The sequence below is a fragment of the Pelodiscus sinensis genome, chromosome 23, assembly GCF_052426305.1.
Source record: "Pelodiscus sinensis isolate ZL-2025 chromosome 23, ASM5242630v1, whole genome shotgun sequence".
Taxonomy (NCBI): Eukaryota; Metazoa; Chordata; order Testudines; family Trionychidae; genus Pelodiscus; species Pelodiscus sinensis.
In genome coordinates this window covers 12,011,567-12,030,406 of record NC_143074.1, presented here as the reverse complement: position 1 = coordinate 12,030,406, position 18,840 = coordinate 12,011,567, and the positions used below count along the sequence as shown (strand labels likewise).

At 42.0% G+C, this 18,840-nt stretch overlaps 1 protein-coding gene across 3 annotated transcripts in view; it reads right to left on the bottom strand.

The window, feature by feature from the left end:
* PKN3 (protein kinase N3) overlaps window positions 1-18,840 on the bottom strand; it is a 43,602-nt gene that overhangs the window by 21,716 nt on the left and 3,046 nt on the right. For 2 of the 3 annotated variants that reach the window (XM_075906033.2, XM_075906035.2), the window contains exons 2-12: window positions 15,737-16,019; window positions 15,072-15,226; window positions 13,655-13,784; window positions 13,380-13,531; window positions 12,153-12,351; window positions 11,661-11,852; window positions 11,285-11,394; window positions 10,518-10,661; window positions 6,814-6,889; window positions 5,443-5,626; window positions 3,743-3,854 (exon numbers count right to left, since the gene is read on the bottom strand). In XM_075906033.2, coding sequence (XP_075762148.2) covers window positions 3,743-3,854; window positions 5,443-5,626; window positions 6,814-6,889; window positions 10,518-10,661; window positions 11,285-11,394; window positions 11,661-11,852; window positions 12,153-12,351; window positions 13,380-13,531; window positions 13,655-13,784; window positions 15,072-15,226; window positions 15,737-16,019 — 1,737 coding nt within the window. The remainder of the gene's footprint in view (window positions 1-3,742; window positions 3,855-5,442; window positions 5,627-6,813; window positions 6,890-10,517; window positions 10,662-11,284; window positions 11,395-11,660; window positions 11,853-12,152; window positions 12,352-13,379; window positions 13,532-13,654; window positions 13,785-15,071; window positions 15,227-15,736; window positions 16,020-18,840) is intronic. The other variant, XM_075906034.2, reaches the window with a different exon arrangement.

The window sequence follows — 18,840 nt, the reverse complement described above, 5'->3', positions numbered from 1 at the left end:
TGACATCTGTTGGGAAACCAATACGGCAGTACACAGGCAATCCAGGAAGTTTTTGGAGAATGTTGGGGATAACTTCTTGGCACAAGTGCTGAAGGATCTGACCAGGGGCCATGCGCAGCTTGACTTCTGCTCACAAACAGGGAGGAACTAATAGAGGAAGTAGAAGTGGGTGACAACCTGGGAAGTAGTGATCGTGAGATGGTAGATTTCAGGATCCTGACCAAAGGAAGAAAAGAGAGTAGTAAAATATACACCTTGGACTTCAAAAAAGCAGATTTTGACTCCCTGAGACACCTGATGGGCAGAATCCCAGGGATGCTAACATGAAGGGGAAAGGAGTTCAGGACAGCTGGCAGTATTTTAAAGAAGCCTTATTGAAGGCACAGAAAGAAACCATCCCGATGCGTAGCAAGAGAGGCAAACATGGTAGGAGACCGGATTGGCTTACAGGGGAAATCCTTGGTGAACTTAAGCACAAAAAGGAAGCTTACAAAAAGTGGAAACTTGGACAAATGACCAGGGAGGGGTTTAAATGTATAGCTCGAGAATGTCTGTGAATTGATGATATTAGAGGTGGGGAGAGTAGGATGTCTGTGAGCTAAAGGACATACCACACCAATACCAACCCTGGTACCTTCCCTTGCAACAAACCCCGTTGCCAGCTTTGTCCACATATTCATTCTGCTGATACCATTATTGGAGCTAACCAAGTGAGTTATAAGATCAAGAACACATATTCCTGCGCATCCAGAAATATAATTTATGCTATCATGTGCCGAAAGTGTCCGTCTGCTATGTACATTGGACAAACATCTCAGACACTTCGCCAAAGGATTAATGCCCACAAAACAGATATCAGACAAGATCACAAAGAAAAAACAGTTTCTTGCCATTTTAACCAGAAAGGACACTCTCTCAATGACTTAACCACCTGCATTCTGCTACAAAGACCTTTTACATCTGCACTTGAAAGGGAATCCTCTGAACTGTCATTCATGTTAAAATTCAACACTCTCCGGGAAGGAATGAACAAACACTCAAACTATCTTACCCATTACCAAGATAGCTTCCCCAATTATCACCTCTAATACCATTAACTCACAGACATCCCACTCTCCCCACCTCTAATATCATCAATTCACAGACACTTACCTTCCTTCCTTCCCCCCCCCCCTCCGCATTCCCCTCCTGTTCTGAAATGTGATTTGTCCTTTTCATGTGTGTTCATTTTTTTAAATTGTATCCTTTGGTATATATGGTTGTGACTATTTTCTTCCACTATTTGATCTGAGGAAGTGGGTCTGGCCCACGAAAGCTCATCATCTAATAAACCATCTTGTTAGTCTTTAAAGTGCTACATAGTCCTGCATTTTGCTTCAGCTACCCCAGACTAACACGGCTACATTTCTATCACTATTCAACAAGAAGAAGGTGATCAGAGAAGGTATGTGGCCCCTACTGGATGAAGGAGGTAACCTAGTGACAGATGATGTGGGGAAAGCTGAAGTACTCAATGCTTTCTTTGCCTCTGTATTCACGGACAAGGTGGGCTCCTGGACTAATGCGCTAAGTGATGCAAGATGGGATGAAGATCGACAGCCCTTGGTGGGTAAAGAACTGGTTAGGAACTATTTAGAAAAGCTAAACATAAACAAACCCATGGGTCCAGACTTAATGCATCCGAGGGTAACGAGGGAGTTGGCAAATGTAATTGAGGAGCCTTTGGCCATTATCTTTGAAAAGTCATGGAGATTGGGAGAAATCCCGGATGATTGGAAAAAGGCAAATGTAGTTCCCATCTTCAAAAAAGGAAGAAGGACGATCCAGGGAACTATAGGCTGGTCAGTCTTACCTCGGTTCCTGGAAAAATCATGGAAGGGATCCTTAAGGAATCCATTTTGAGGCACTTGGAAGAGAGGAAGTGATTAGGAATAGTCAGCATGGATTCACAAAGGGAAAGTTGTGCCTGACCAATCTGATTAGCTTCTATGATGAGGTAACTGGCTCTGTGGACATGGGAAAGTCAGTGGACGTGATATACCTTGACTTTAGCAAGGCTTTTGATACGGTCTCCCACAATATTCTTGCCAGCAAATTAAGGGAATGTGGATTGGATAAATGGACAGTAAGATAGATAGAAAGATGGCTAGAAGGCCGGGCCCAGCAGGTAGTGATCAATGTCAGGATGGCGGTCGGTTTCTAGCAGAGTGCCCCAAGGTTCGGTTCTATGACCGGTTTTGTTCAATATCTTTATTAATATTGGATGAGGAGATGGATTGCACCCTCAGCAAGTTTGCAGATGACACTAAGCTGGGGGAGAGGTAGATATGTTTGAGGGCAGATATAGGATCCAGAGTGACTTAGACAAATTGGAGGATTGGGCCACAAGAAATCTGATGAGGTTCAACAAGGACAAGTGCAGAGTTCTGCACTTGGGACGGAAGAATCCCAAGCATTGTTACAAGCTGGGGACCAACCACTTAAGTAGTAGTTCTGCAGAAAAGGACCTGGGGATTACAGTGGGTGAGAAGCTGGATATGAGTCACCAGTGTGCCCTTGTAGCCAAGAAGGCTAATGGCATATTAGGTTGCATTAAGAGGAGCATTGCCAGCAGATCCAGATATGTCATTATTCCCCTTTATTCGGCTCTGGTGAGGCCACATCTGGAGTATTGTGTCCAGTTCTGGGCCCCCCACTACAAAAAGGATGTGGACACATTGGAGAGGGTCCAGCGGAGGGCAACCAAAATGATTAGGGGGCTGGAACATATGACTTATGAAGAAAGGCTGAGGGAGTTGGGTCTGTTTAGTCGGCAGAAGCAAAGAGTGAGAGGGGATTTGATAGCAGCCTTCAACTTCCTGAAGGGAGGTTCCAAAGAGGATGGAGAGGCTGTTCTCAGTAGTGACAGATGGTAGAACAAGGAGCAATGGTCTGAAGTTGTGGTGGGAGAGGTCCTCTTAGTGAATGAGATCCCCTATTCCTTCCCAGACAGGGCACCCATGAGGAGAAGGGATGTTAAATATCAGTTAATTGAATAGTCAATTAACATCATGAATTCTTATTGGTTAGTCAACTATTCTGTGGTCCCTGAGTACCCCCTGTTTGGGGGGGCAGGTGTCTGAGCTCCCAGACCTGGCACAAGCCAGAACTGAGCCAGGCTGCCTGCCTCCTAATACTCTTAGGAGCTGCAGCGCGGGTAGGTCCAGGACCTAGTGCAAGCTGGGACTAAACTGGGCTGCTGGCCAGCCTGCTAAAAAATTTACTGGCAAGGGTGGGGGGGAAATGCGTGTAGTCTATAGCATTAACCTATAAGGTTTTGCTTATTGGTTAATCGGTTAATTGACTATACTCTTACATCCCTAATGAGGAGAGCTTTACATGCCTTCCTGTTTTACAGCACCTGCTTTCCCTGTGCTGATACCTCTTTTCCACTTCTGGTCTGAATCCCACTTGTCACTTTATCTCCCTTGCAGAAACAGTTTATAGGATTAGGGAGAGGCACCTCTCCTTAGAATCCTGGTCTGTCCCACTTCTGAGTGACCAAAATGCCCAGCCACCTAATTGGACCCCAAATCCCAGGAGATTAGCCAGTATTAAATCAAAATCTGCCTGAGGAGACATTATTTTCCTGAGTTATAACAAGTCTAAACGAACTTGGATTTGAGAGGAAAGGGCAGGGCCCATCCCACCAAAGAAACTTTGATCAACACACAAAAATATCTCTATCAAGTCAGATCATTACCGGAGAATCTTCAGGAGATGGAGAAATCTCTTTGGAATCTGCTGTCAAAAAAAGCCGTGGAGGCTTAGGGGGCGGTTCCTCACTAAATGTCAGTTTAACCACTGGATAGTCACTGCATTTGGAAGAAATGTTTTAAAGGGGTCACTACAGAATAGAGTAGAGAGGACACTACTTCAGTGCCAGAATTACACGAGCAAGATTTAAGTTAATCCTAAATGCGCTGGACAGTTTGAATCCCTGATTCAAACCTGGGATTCAAGCCTGTGAGAAACCAACAGGCAGTGTACTCCTTTAAAATGAATTGTAACAAAATAAACATTTATTATGTTCTGGTTTTTATACTCATGTCAGGATACCTAGCACTCTGACATTTTGAGTGATGAAACCCATAGAAATGCTTATAAATAAAATGATCATCTGATGAAGAATTTAAAGTAAACATTTTTTTACTGTGTCTAGCTTAATAACCATCTTAATCTACCTACTTTACAAAAGCTTATGGACCAGTAAAAAACAAAAAACAAAAAAACCCCAAAACCTCCTACATGAGCAAATCAAAAAACTAAATAGTAGCTTTGGAACACATTCAAACTGGTGGTTAGATATTTACAACTACAGGAAAGAAGATTATGTTCTCTATCAGCATCAGTTAAATTGTGGCCAGTTAAACTGTGGCCTTATATAGTACTCAGATAGCACAGAATTAAGAGAATGTGTGTCATAATTGATTTTGGGCCTGGATAACTTTATTTGGTCAAATGCTAAATTACATTTATTCTGATAAAACTTAAGGCAGCTTTTGACTTTATGTGAAAGTGCACTGAAGCTGGCTTTGACTGATTTTCCCTGCCAGCAGGGAAATGCACTCTCTCAATGTCATGCTTAATATAATAAGAAATGAGTGGAAACATGAAAAAGAAATTGATGAGGAACCATGAATTATATTTAGCAAAGAGAGAATGGATCTCACACCATTGGATGGAGGTCTGTTCCCCTCTCCTCCTCACGTGAACCTCTCACAAGTCCTGTTTACAAAGGGTTATCTGCTGGTAGTCACACTCAGATTTTGCAGAAGAACAACCACCTATGACTGAATCCTATGATTCCAGACTGACACACCAAATTATTGGTCCACACTGAACAATAGCCAGCATGCTAAGATCCTAGCAACATCAGTGCTGCAGCTGGGAGGTGTAATTTCCACTGTGAGTAGACAGACTTGTGCTAGCTCAGCTTTAACTAGCCATCCAAGTCCAAGCCCATCTGTCCCTCTGGATCTGAGAATTCAGCAGACACCATTCTGAACTATTTCTATCTGGAAGCAATCAAGAAGGAACTGGAGTGGCAACAGATTTGCACCTGCCTATATACCCCTGCACAGTAGCACGCAGAAGCATAGTGCGCAGGCACACACCTTTGGGCACTGCTAGCTAAAAATCTCCATTTGAAAGTGCCCAGGCATATGCACATCCTATGGGGCATATATACTCAAAGAAGAACTGGGATTCTGGAAATCTGTCCAATGATCAACAATAAATTGGAGATGGCCCTACAATACTGAATGCTCCAAATAAGTCCACATTATCTCAGCCAGTATTAGCTTTTCTTAATAGCCCAAGCTGAGTTTCATATATAGATATTTCATACCAAGGTATTTTACCATCTGTTTGGCACATAGCATTAATTGGAATAATACTTACCTGTCCAACATGAACACTGAATCAGTTTGCAGCAGTGCTGGAGAGGTAAAATCTGAATTAATAGGACTACCAAGTGTGGGGCTTAGAGTGCTCATGGAACTACATGGCGGGAGGATGCTCATCATCAGACGTCCCCAGGTAGCAATGTTTATGTTCATTTGAGAGGCTCGGAGAAACTGCATTCCTGGAGAAGGTGAAACCCAAATATTACTGGGGTTACCACGCCAAGCACTACACGAACCACTAACTTATCTAGTTTATGTAAGCAGCCACTGGCTCCCCCTTTCCCCCCACAAAAAGAGGCCCAATTTGGAGAGGGTGGGCTAAGAGGCATCTTAACTACATCCAGCTAGACAATCAGAACAGCTAACAGAAGGTAACTAACAAGGTAAGTATTCATAAGGTCCTATTAGCTGTAGCTGTAAAAGACCTCTTCCTTTGTCACGTCCAGACCCCAGCAAAGTATGATCCTCACACAGAAGATATAGCAGATATTAAATTGATTCTCTACAAGATCTTGTCCAAAAGATAATGGCACTATATATATTCCCATTTTCCACCCCCACTCTCCTGTTGAATGTAAGTCCCATAGGATGAGAACAGAAACACTGTGAAAATAATTCTATATTTTTAAAGGTCTTTCCATGATTTTTGCTGTTTCTTGCTAAATCAAAGCTTTGTTTAAAAAAATCTAGCTTTTCCAAACACAAAGAGCTTTCGGAGTGTAAATTTTCTCTCCCCCTCTCCCTTCCCCCATCTCGCTGAGGGAAAAAAAGAAAATGTGCTATATCACCCAGCAACCCATTCAACTTGCTGAGTTGTCAACTTCAAAGCCTTGTTGAATAATCAGAATCCCTGTCCATACGATGGCCTTGTCTACATTTTCTGATAAATCTCTCACCACTATAGCATAGATGGTAGAATGAGCATAGATTGAGGCTTGGATCTTGAGAACAACAATCCTGTTCAGAAACTACTATAATCACATCCTTGGCATTCTAATCATGTTAGACATGGACGTAAAGAGTGTTACAATATGTGGATGTAAACAATGTTACACCATGTACATGTCATATTACAGCCATGCTTCAATTTTTTCCCTGGTGAGTGGAGACATTGCCATACTCTAATAGATCTCCCCTACACAGATACATTTCCCCAGAAACATTTCAAAAAGTACCATAGACCCGGGGTGCTATTCTGGAACAACTTTTTACAGTGGGGGTGCTGAGAGCCACTGATCCAAACAGTAAACTCTCTATAGAACGGAAACCACATCAGGCCAGGAGGTGCTGCAACAGCCCCTCCAGCCACAATCACATAATCATACATGCCTCTACTGGAGTGGCTGTTAGTTCACGGGCAGGTTACCTTTCTGTTTGGGGAAAATACGTTTTTGGCGCTGCAGTTTGGATCGTCTCTCAATCACAGGGTTACAGAAGGTCACCTGCCAGGGAAGCAGAGGAGACGCTACAACAGGGCAGTTTACTTCTCTCCTGGACAAATGAGACATCCCTTCTGACCAAGAAACCATTCATACCCATTCAGCAAACTAGGGGTCACATATACAAGCAGATATCAGACTGAGTTATACTATCTACTCCTCTCAGGTGATATGTTAATTCTTTTTTTAAAGTTAGAAGTGTGCATTAACCTAAAGTACAGAGAACCTGACAAAGGCAGAATGATTGGCTCATAATATTTCTAGAGTGTCTTCCAGGGGTGAAAGGAACTTGACTTTCTTAAAGGTATCTAATGCAACCAAGGTTCCTGACAGCTCTTTAAATAGCTCCCTGCTGGCTTTTGCCAGAATTCAACTGTTCTTGCCAGAGATGCGCACCAGGGCGCACCTGTTTACTTTCACCTCTGGTGTCTTCCATCCCAATTGATGCCAGTGTATTTTTCAAATTACGTACATAAAACACTGCAAAAATGCAGCTACCTCCAAAATGGGAAGCAGTAACCAGATACTCCACAACACAAGAGTGATAAAAGGGGAAATTTTGGCGAAGGAGGCAGTGTCAGATTCCAATTTAGGAAAGATGACCTGGTATTTTTTGTATCCTGCAAAGGAGTCAGGACTAGTTTATAAGGGTTACCTGGAAGATCTCATGAGTTCCATGCAGTTTATTATCTCAAAAGATGAAGGGATGAGGTCAAACTGATGGGATTTGATCTCATGGTTCCAGACAGTCTGAGTAATTCAAACCTAACTATTAAGGCATCAATGTAAAGTGTTGCTGATGACTACTATCAAAAACAAGTCAAAGAATGTGGCTTTTATGTAGTGCCCATAGGTATGTCTACGCTACAGTGTTATTTTGAAATATCTTATTTCGAAATAGTTATTTCAAAATAACGCGTCTACACACAAAATGCATTTCGAAATAGCATTTTGCTATTTTGAAATAGCGCATCCACACTGAGTGGACTCTGAATCGCATTTAAGGCTGGCCGGAACCAGTTCCAACAGGGCACCAGGTCAGGACTTACTGTGTGGGCTACTGCCTGAGGCTGAGGCCTGTGCTTAAAGGGACCCCCCTGGACAGCCAGTTCTCAGGTTTTCCTGCTTGCTTGTCTACCTCGATGAGGGACAGCAAAGCATTTTGTATCTGTGTGCTCTGGTTGCCCTCACTCGGGACATCACAGCACTCTGCAACATGGAGCCAGAGCTGCCCCTGGGCACTCTTGTGTTTCTCTTGGATGCATTGCTGCAAGCCTGGCTGCACTTTCTGCAGGTTGCCATCCGGGAGGTCCATTGGAGGGCTGTCAGTATCCAGGAGGCGCTGCGGGAGAGCTTCCACCCTGAGGAGCACTAAGACCCTCCCTGGTCTTCCCCACTGGGGGATTGTGCCTCATTCCTCCCTCATGTCCTTCCACTTACCCCTCCCTAGCCCCCCTTCCTGATGTCAAATAAAATACACTTATTTTCATGAACACAAACTCTCTTTATTTAACAAAACTGGGGGGGAGGGAATGAAACTCTGGTGAGACTGGGGAAAGGAGGCCGAAGAGGGGAGAAGAGAGGGTGGAAGGGGGAGGGGGAAACCTGGGAGGAGGGATCTGGAAGGGGAAAGCAGGGGGACGGGAAGCTCAGGGTTGGAGGTCTCGCTGGATCAACTTGATTTTCATGCGAACCTGCTCCTGGATTCGCATGTGGCCTTTGGTGGCCAGGCTGGCAGCTATCCTGCCATAGACGGCTGCGTTCCTCCATCTAGTGCGGAGATCATGGACGTTGGGGGCATCCCCCTCAAACCTGAATAAGGTCCATGATCTCCACCCTGGACCAGGAAGGTGCCCACCTTCTCCGGGCCTTGGCAGGCTCCTGGGAGCTGGCAGACTGCTCCTGGGGAGCAGTGAAGGGCTAGCTGCCAGTGGCTTGCTGGCTCATATTTTGGGGCCACTGGGTCAGGGGCAGTGACTGCTGGCTCTGGGCTGGCAGGCTAGGAGCTGGCACAGGCACTGTGGCCAGAATCTACCCTTTTAAGGGCTCTGGGGAAGGGAAACAAATGTTCTTGGTTGAGGCCGAAGTTGCCACCTAGGCACCCTGGGAAGGCTGGAGGCCCCCTATTTCGAAATAAGTGTCTACACAGCACTTATTTCGAAATAGCTATTTTGAATTTGGTATTATTCCTCGTAGAATGAGATTTACCAAATTTGAAATAAGCGCTCTGCTATTTAGAATTTATTTCGAAATACCTTTGCTGTGTAGACATACCCCAAGTAATTACAGTGGAAGCCCCAGGGATATCCTCACTATAAACAGTTATCCTTTTTCAGTTGGTGTTTTGGCCTTAAACATTTGTGTGTAGAATGTATCAGCCACAAAGGTGATTCCTTACAGTAAGTAATAACCAATGATTTTTTTTAAATCATATTTTTATTGTATATCCATTTATATTCAATTGAATAAAAGTTTATTTTTTTTAAATATTTTAAAATGCTACATTTTAAATTACATAAATCTATGTTAAGTTTTAGATTACCATAAATGTTTAAAATAATTTAAATTAAATATAAATATATAATATTTATTATGTAGTGAATGTTTGCTGCCAAGAAAGTCATATACACTAAACTAGTGACAGTCATTGGCTAAATACCTAGCACTGGGGTTTGTTAAGGTAAATCAGCTTTTTCAGCAGATGCAGAAAGCGTATATATTTGTTTAGTTTATTCAATTAATTCAGTTTAATGACTAGCATGTTCTAAGTTAATGGGAGTTGAAAAGGCAGGAAAATTTGTTTTCCTCTTTCAATCTATGAATCAAAATTAGGTGGAGGATGAAATTTATTCCTTCTCAAATCCCAAAGGATATGGTGACAAGAAATAATCAGTTCAATTCACTAATTACAGATAATACTTTCTTTGTTTAATACATCAATTAGTCTTAAATGCAAAACATGTTTAGATTCACTTTTTCATTAATTTTGTTTAAACGTATCTAGTATATTTAAAGGGAGTTATATTTAACTAATAATTTTAAAATGCTGTTTTGTGCATTTTTTATTTAATTTGAATTTCCATCTCCATAGACCTTGACACAAATCACAGATAAAAAAATTGATCATCTAGTAAAAAAACAAATGCATCATTCACCATTCCCTAACAATAAAAAGATAAAATCAAGTATATGAAAAAGTGTAAGTTAAGCTTAAATAAATGTGTATAGAACATATCCTCCCTCTTCTCTGCTTTCATTCTGAGATCAGCAGCTCTCTCCAGGATACATACCACACACTAAACAGGGGGATGGAAACTATTTGAATTACACATGATCGCCATCCCTCCTCATCTCCCCACCGAAGATCAAGCAGATTACTTTTGAGATATTAAGACTATGCATTGAGTGAGGGTGTGAGTGTGTCTAAAGGTTAGAATAGAGAAATGTAAGTCAAGACTCCTGGGATCTACTCAGCTTTCCCACTGATTTAATGTGATCTTGGGTAAATCACATCATCTAATCATGTCTCAGTTTACCCATTTGTCTGTAAGTTTCTCAACTCAAGGAAAGTCAAAATCCAACAGAATTACCTATTATGTCAGTATATACCTGTAAAATCTGGACCCTTTACCTCAGCAAAAAGCGTCCCCTGGGGTTCAAGAGAGAGGCACATCCCATGACGTTCATTATCAAGAAAGTCATCTAAGCGCAAGAACTTCACTGCACACAGCTCTCTCCAGTCACGCCAATAGACTGCAATCTCCAGTTCCCGGGACTGAAAGAAGAGAGGCAGAGAGAGATTGGTCATGGGGCAGGCCAATGGCTTGATGCATGTATGCGTATGCACACAGACACGGCACGTTCTGGACTCCATTTTAACTCTGATGTTAGTTCCTTTTCCTGTATTGTAGAAATTCCACACAGCTAAACCATGCAGTGTATAAGAGACATGCTCCAGGGAAAAGATGCCAGTTCCTCATTCCTATTGCTTCTCACCACTGTGGTCTTTTCAGTTCTTCAGCAGCTAGAACTTTCTTTAAAGATTGCTCTTTTTCACGTAATTTCTTCTCTTTGATCCTATATAAGATTGATCCCCATCCCAAATATCAGTAAGCTGTATTGCTGGTAAAAAGATGGAGCATAGCCACCCAAATGGAGACAGAAGAGGAGCATCAAATGCTGCCCAGACTGAAGTGCTACCAAAGGTAGCCTAGTAGATTTAAGGATAGGGTAGCCACATTATCAGTGCTAGTAGAGAAATGGTTAAAAAACTGAATAGCAAGTAAATCGCCAAATTCACAGAAATAAATTCAAATAAAGTTAAAGACAAGCAAAGGATACAACATAGGAAATATGAGGATCTGGAACTCCTGTCATTCCACAGAGATAACATCTTACCCGATCCAGCTCAATGACAAAGCTTTGGTTCCAAGCCTGGTTATTAACTGGGCCCCAGTTTGTCTGACCAACCACTTTATTATCCACTTTGAGTACAGCAAGCACCTCATCTGAACAAGGGAGAAAGTGGAGGTTACAATCCTGTATGTGATTAAAAGTCTGAATATACTTCTTGCTGGAAGTGACCTCACATTCTAATTAGATTTCTAGCACAGGAGATCACTAAAGGGGGTGGAAGACCAAATGATTCAGCCTCTTCCCCCTATTCCAGGACCTAAGCTTCCAGGTTTACTTTCACTGCACCCACACCAGACTGAAAGGTGGGAGGCACAAAAGACAACAGCATCACTGATCCAACAATAAATATCATACTCACTACACAGTTCCTCATTCCTCAAGTGCTTTGTTGCAGTACTGCGGCTATGAATACTCATCCCGGCTCGGGCTCGAGTCAGGGACTTCATGTCACTTGGGCTTTCATGGTTGGGAGATGAACCAATCACTCGGGAACGTCCTGGAACCTTTTCCAACAGATCCTGACACCCCAACAGTCTTACTTCTAATGAGCCTGAGGAATTTCACCAAAGAGAATTATTCTCAAGAAACGTGAAATTATTCTAGTCAGTCCATATAGGAAGTCAGAAACTTTAGATTTATGTTGCCTAGGTATTTTACACTATGAATACAGAGCAGTTAATCAGTGATTAAAGTCATTACAATCTGATAACTTTTTGGTGGCCTACATGAAACAAATTAAGGACTTTGACCATTTTTTAGTGAACCAAGTGTCCACATCACAAAAATCACCACATTCATTACATGAATATATAGGGAAGAAATATTGCCCACTGTCTGCAGCCTAAGGTACCTGTGAGAGCTGTGGGTTTGATCAATGAAGTAAAGGGCTGAATGGCAACATGCTGAGCTCCCTGAGAGGAAGCATTCACTAGCTCCTGCTTGATGAGTGCCCACTTTGGGTGATCAGGAGAAAGCTCGTTAAGCTGCTGCTCCAGGGCCAAGCGCAGCAAATCAATCTTCTGAGATGATTCTTGCAAGCGACTCTGAGCCTAGTAACAAGGAGCAGAGGAAAAAAACGAGTATCAATTTTGAATAAATAGCCACTGCCATGGTCTTGGTGCTACACATCACAAGCAACACAATTGGCCATCCTAAAAGGCCAAGCGCCATCCTGCTCACTAAGGACAAGAGACTGGTCAGCACCACTCGTTCATCACAAGTCACTGCTGCTGGTAGTCAGGGGGATTCTGTCCTGAACAAGATCCCACCACAATATTTCCAACTCAAAGAATAAACTAAAACCAAAAATCCCATACAGGTTTCTTACATACCACTATACTACAATAAGCCACCAAAGGATTTCTAATTAAAAATGACTGGCATAATGAACACCCAAGTTGGATAATTAGTATAACTAACACTTCACACTTATACAAAGCCTTTTATCTGAGACTTTCAAAGCTCTTTACAAACATTAACTATGTCTCACAAGAGCTCTGTAGGATAAGTATTATCCTCATTGTACAGATAAGTAAACAGACGCACAAAAAGGATATCTGACTTGCCCAAAGTTACATAGCAAATTTCCGATTCAAATTTTCCTGTTCTGATGAGGTTGTTGTTTCATTTTCCATAAGTTCATTTTCTCCCTAGCTTTATTATGTAAATCAGTTGGCAAGTTCTGGAAATGTAATGTCTCACAAAAGCAGCATATGATGGGGGAGATTTATTTGTGGCTTTTTAAAAAATAGTAATTGCATACTATAGGCAATGACAACTACAGAGTCTCTCAAACAGCAGTTATACAAGGGAATTATCAACTTCTACTATTACAGTTGCTGGGAGTAGCAACTGCTGCAACATTATTATAAACATGGACTGCAGTATTATGGCATCACTGATCAGTGTCATGGAACATGGTAGTAAAAACCCATTATGTCATTGCCCAGAACAAGGCTGGGGCATTAATTCACAACAGCTGTAATACTGTTTTTCCTCAGAAAAAAAGGTTACTACTATCCAGCATAGAGAAAGTCACCATCAATGCTTCTAGTAGCAATACTGCAATGGCACTTACTTCAGCCAACACTTTGCGATCCTGCACCCGCCTTCCTCCTAGGATCTTCACCACATTTTTTGCTCCCTCAGCTACAGCAGCTTCAATGCATAGGTGATGCCGCAGTTCTTCAATGCGTAGCTCCTGGAGACTGATGGTGGCTCCCACCTTCACTGGTCAAGTTGTAGATAAATATAGCAATCAGACAAGCAAGTGACTTAGCATCTCAGGCATTGGGGCTTAACACTTCAGCATCATCTTCTGCGCGTGATTTCAGGATATCCAAAACATCTTACCTGCTGGATCCATTGCATACTCTATTCCACCTGCCAACTGAGATACTTTCACAATCTGCATGCGAATCAGCTCAATCTTCGTCTTACTGTCCTGGAGCATTTGCTGAGCTGTTGCCAGCAGCTTCCGGTCCTGGTAAGACAGAACAGATGACTAGAGAAATACATACAGGAGAGAAGTGGATTTTAATGATGGGACACCAAAACATGCACGGCCTTAAAAGGAGTCCTGAAAAGTCCTAAAACATGATATAATGCCCAGTTGTGCAAAGGAGATGCATAAGCAACAGGACTGACCATTTCCAAACACTGTAGATACAGATGAGGGATCTGTGAGATGCTGTAACACCTATAAAAGATATGATGAGTTTGCTAAGTAACAATGTCCTGCCCTGTGGGTACATTCAACTAAGAGTTTGCTCTGATGAGGTTGCAATGATTTAATAGTGTGCATTATAGTCAGTTGTGCTGGTAGTTACTCCAAACCTCCACCTGTACAAATCAAGAGGTCCAAGATCTTTATCTTGCTCAGTTAAATTAAGCTTCTTTAAAAACTGTATTTTTATTCTTCTCCAGAATATTCAATATGCATATGCCAAACACAACAGGCATGGTGAATAAGAAAGCAGTAATTTCTCAAAAAGCTTTCTTAAATAACTCATACACAGAGTTGCCATTTACTTTATTCCATTTTAAACATCATTGCACCTACAGAAACTTGATGATGGAGGTAGTGGTGCACATTAAGGGTCATATGCCAAAGTATTTTATTTTCTAACCTTTGATCAAATGTTTTGGCTCATCTCCCTGTACTGCATCTCCCAATGCCTGGATTGATTTTCTAGAGACAACATTTCATGTCTGCAACTCACAAGATCCACTACTATTATTTCCATCTGTTTCCAATCTACTGGCACCATCACCAGTGTTAGATGCAGGTAGCCTATCTAATGTCTAATACCAATTACTAATATCAGAGAACAGAAGTATCTAAAGTCTGAGAATATAGAAATTACCATACTGGATTAGATCCCTGGTCTATCTAGTTCAAAATCCTGTTTTTAAACAGTGATCAGCACCAGATGCTTCAGAAGAAAGTGCAAGAAGCTCCACAGTAGGCAGACTGATTTGAATTGTACTAAATTATTGCCTCAGTGACATCCTGTAACCATGAGTCTAACACTAACAGCATTCATAACGCTGTTTCCACATGGAATAGTACACCATGCTGTTTCAGGGCTGTGCATCAGCTCACGAACACACAGATGGGCTCAGCCATGCAACCTAGAACAACTGTGCCTTAAGTTATTTCCCCTTCATACCTAGATCCGAAACAAAAGTGTAAAAACACAAAATCTATAACAGAAATCAGGCTCCAAGGTCGCCATGCTCACTGCTTATTTCTGCTCAGCATGCTTACCTTTGATGTTGCATTTGAATACATCTGAATCATGTTCTCAGCTCCCTGTTTCACCTTCATCTCAATGTGCAGCTGCTTTCTCAGAGCCTCTATCCTCCTTGCCACCGGGTTTGGGTTCCTTTCCCAGAGACAACGGTCAAGGTTCATGGAACCATCTGTGCCACAATATAGTGAATTCCATTAGCCTCCTTACCATCATTCCCTCACAAGTAACATATGGGATGAGAAGCAGAGTATAAATGAAGCTTTTTATTTTCCAAGACTAATACAAAATACAGCCTCAACTGAAGGATAAATTCTCCTAGTGTTGTATAATTCCACCTACTATTGTCTCTCCCAAGCTCTGTAAGTCTACCTAGATGAAGTTCAGGAGGTCATCCTATGTCCAACACACTCAATCAGCCTTTTCTGATTTATGTTACCACCTCCTTTCATCTTGATTCTTGTCAATCACAACTTTCCAAATTTCAGTACCTCTACACTGTACTTCTTCTCACTTAGACATGAGCAGAAACCAGTTGAGATTCCTTCAAAATATTAGATGGCTAATATTTTTCCCTCCCACAATCCCATCATACTAGTCCCCAACAGAGATTAAAGCATGAGTTTATAATAAGGCTCACTGTTGATGTTATTATGCCCAACAATTTTATCCCAAGACCTACCTCTTTTGCTCTCACCTTTCTCTGTTACTACAAACTGGGCAGTAAGCTCCTGGAGATCCCAGTGCAGCTGCTCCAGTTTCCTATTGGAAGATTTCAGCACATGCTCTATATGCACCAGGTTCTTTTTATCTGTTGTCACCTTGCGTAGGTTTTCTGCCCCCTCTTTGATCTTTAGTTCCTTCTGGATAGCTTGACGAATTAGTTCCTTCTCATCCTCTAGTTTCTGCTGGAATTCTGGATCCATGAGGTTTGCTTCTTTGTTTATTTGCAGGCAACTGGTGCCCTAAAGCCAGTACCAAAGCAAACAGAGTTGGAGCAACTAAGTGATAACAAAAGTGTGGGTATGCAACACATCAATAGCATTCTGCCACTTCATCTAAATTACAGTGGTCTCAGAGCAAAACCTTGACTCCAACCACCAGCAAATTTTGAGGAAGATTGGATTTAAATTTTAACTTTGCAGTTTGGTGCCTATCTTTCATCTTAATATATGCCAACTTGGCACGAATACACAAATGAGATGAGTCCTCACAACGTTTGTCTTATTATTTAATGTATATTTGTGTGCCTTGAATGAGTACCAAAGAGAACCCGCAATTTGTCCTCATCATGATCATGACTCTGAGTTCCGTTGGCATTATATAGCAGGTGCAAATCTTTATTTTAATATGGCTTCAGCTGCCAGTTGTCCAAAGCTGCATGCCAGCTGAAACTTTGTAAAGGTGTCACAGCCATACCTAACTTTCAGTGAATGAATGACCAAGAGTTTATCACCGAGGAAGACAAATTAATTCATACATCTGTTCCTATATTAATGAGTCAAAAAGTCACCTGTACATGCCATACCTGAAAAGGCAGAGAAGTTTGTAGTTCCAACCCCTAATCCAACTGTGTTTTGCAAGCAGTATGGTTTCTTTAAAATTTTATTCACATTGAAATTGACCTGGCAACATTAAAGTCTGCTCTTAGCTTTGCTTTTTTAATCAATTTTTAGTCAATTTTATAGTCTGGGCTGACAGACTATGTTTACAGTCCCCAGAACAAATATATCCTCAGACAGCAAATACTTCCCACACATTCCCCTCTGAACAGGCTTCCCATCCAGGTAAGAGCAGACAGAGCCCTATCCACAGAGCTGCTGCTGGCTCCACCGCAGGCTGATGACATAATAAGCAACTTCAAGAAAGGAGAAGGGATTTTAAAGGGCTCCATAGTAATTAAAGAAGAGAGAGAGATTAATTAATAACTTACCATGACCCTCACTTTTACACAAAATGAATGAAGAGCAGCAAAATAAAGTGTGTCACACTCAGTGAATTCCCCAATCTCACAGAGTCACTATTAGAGCTAGGAACAGAAACTAAGAGACCGGTCTTCCTGTCATATTCCTTAATATCAGACCATAAATATAGTAACAAACCACATCAGTATTTGCATTACCAGGTCACTGATCCATATTATGGATGGTTGACTTCACCAAGCACCCAAGGTACATGCCAACAGCTCAAAAACACACAACTGTTGAGTCATTATAATGTTATTGTGTGGCACTCCGCACAGCTAGTGTTAAAAGCACATTTTCCATCTTTCTTTACTAATAAAGTGTTAGTTAAATTTCAGTTTAATAGCAAAATGAGGGAGAGAACAAATTCTATTTTTACAGGTTCATTACAGACCCGACAGCCAAGAAAAGAGACTTTAGGACTGATAATGAAACAAAGTGGCTCAGGTTTAATGTCCTGATTCCAGGAAGCTTTTGCCCAATCATTAAGGCCAGGAATCTAGCCAAATCCCTGGGGGAAAAAAAGCATTTCATCAAAAGGAACTTGAATCATGGAGCCCTTGAGTCACTCAGCCAAACGGAACCAACTCTAGGTCAGAAAATAAAAAAGTCTTTTGTTTGGTATACAGTAAGTTACTAAAAGAAGTTTGTTACTAAATTACATTTTAAACAAATATTTAGAAAAAAATATGCTATTTCTTCTCTTCCCAAACTATATTGATAGTTATATGCAACACACCTCTCAGGTCCTACTAACATATTTATACTGACAATATCAGGATTGCTGGTTGATGTGAGTTTAGTGCTGGCAAAAGATACTGCACTGTGTGCCCTGGAAACTGACATCCTTCATTTATTCACTGACATCCTCCATTTATCCATAGAACGGATACAGTGTGGGCAGTGTCAGGGCAAATTTCCTCCACTCCACTCTCTGTCACTACCTGCCTTGTCTATTTTCTAAATATATTTAGCAGGCCTGTCCTTAGGATTTATGGGACCCTACACAGGATTATAAAATGTTGCTCCACTGACTTCAGTGTGTTGAGGAGGCACAATCCCTGGACAAAACCTGCAAGGGGATTAGATTGCTCCATACCACTCTTTGCACTCACCCACACCACAGGCAGAGACTTTGGCTGCTGGCCAGAGCAAGCCCTCACAGCCTATGCCGAGAGAGAGAGAGCAAGGCCAGGTGAGTGTCCTGCCCATACCCCATCCTGCCCTGACTCAAGGTCATGCTCCTCTCCCTCCTGGCCCGGCTTGGCTCTCCCACCCACCATCATCTATCTGCTGACAACTGATTTTTTCAGAAATGGTGTTGCTCACACCTGGGTTGGTCCAGTGGGGAGGAGAGGAGACAGGAGTTTGGTAACACACAGAGATAGGCCTCTTTCCCCTCATCCCTACACTCCTTCACTGCTAACCCCTGCAATCCCGTCCTGTGCCCATGTGGGGAAATTAACCTGGATGCACAAAGCAGCTGGCATTGCTGTTCACTCTTACACACATATACACACTCCATGCTTTTCTGCCACACTCACCCCTAGGAGGCTGTGAGGGGAGAGCAAGGAGCTACATTAAGACTCCCTGCATCCAGGTCACCTTTTCTGGCTGGGTTGCATAGGGAGAGGGCATGAGAGCAGCAACTTCTGATGTCTCTCAGCACCCAAGTGGGGAAAGTGACCTGCATGCAGAGAACCCTTGTGTATGGGGTGTTATGTTATTTAAGGTATTTTTTTTTAAAGTTTCCATGCAGCCTGTAGGGATTTCACTTCTGACACTTTGTTCCATTTAATTTAGTTCTGTAGCATCTTAGAGA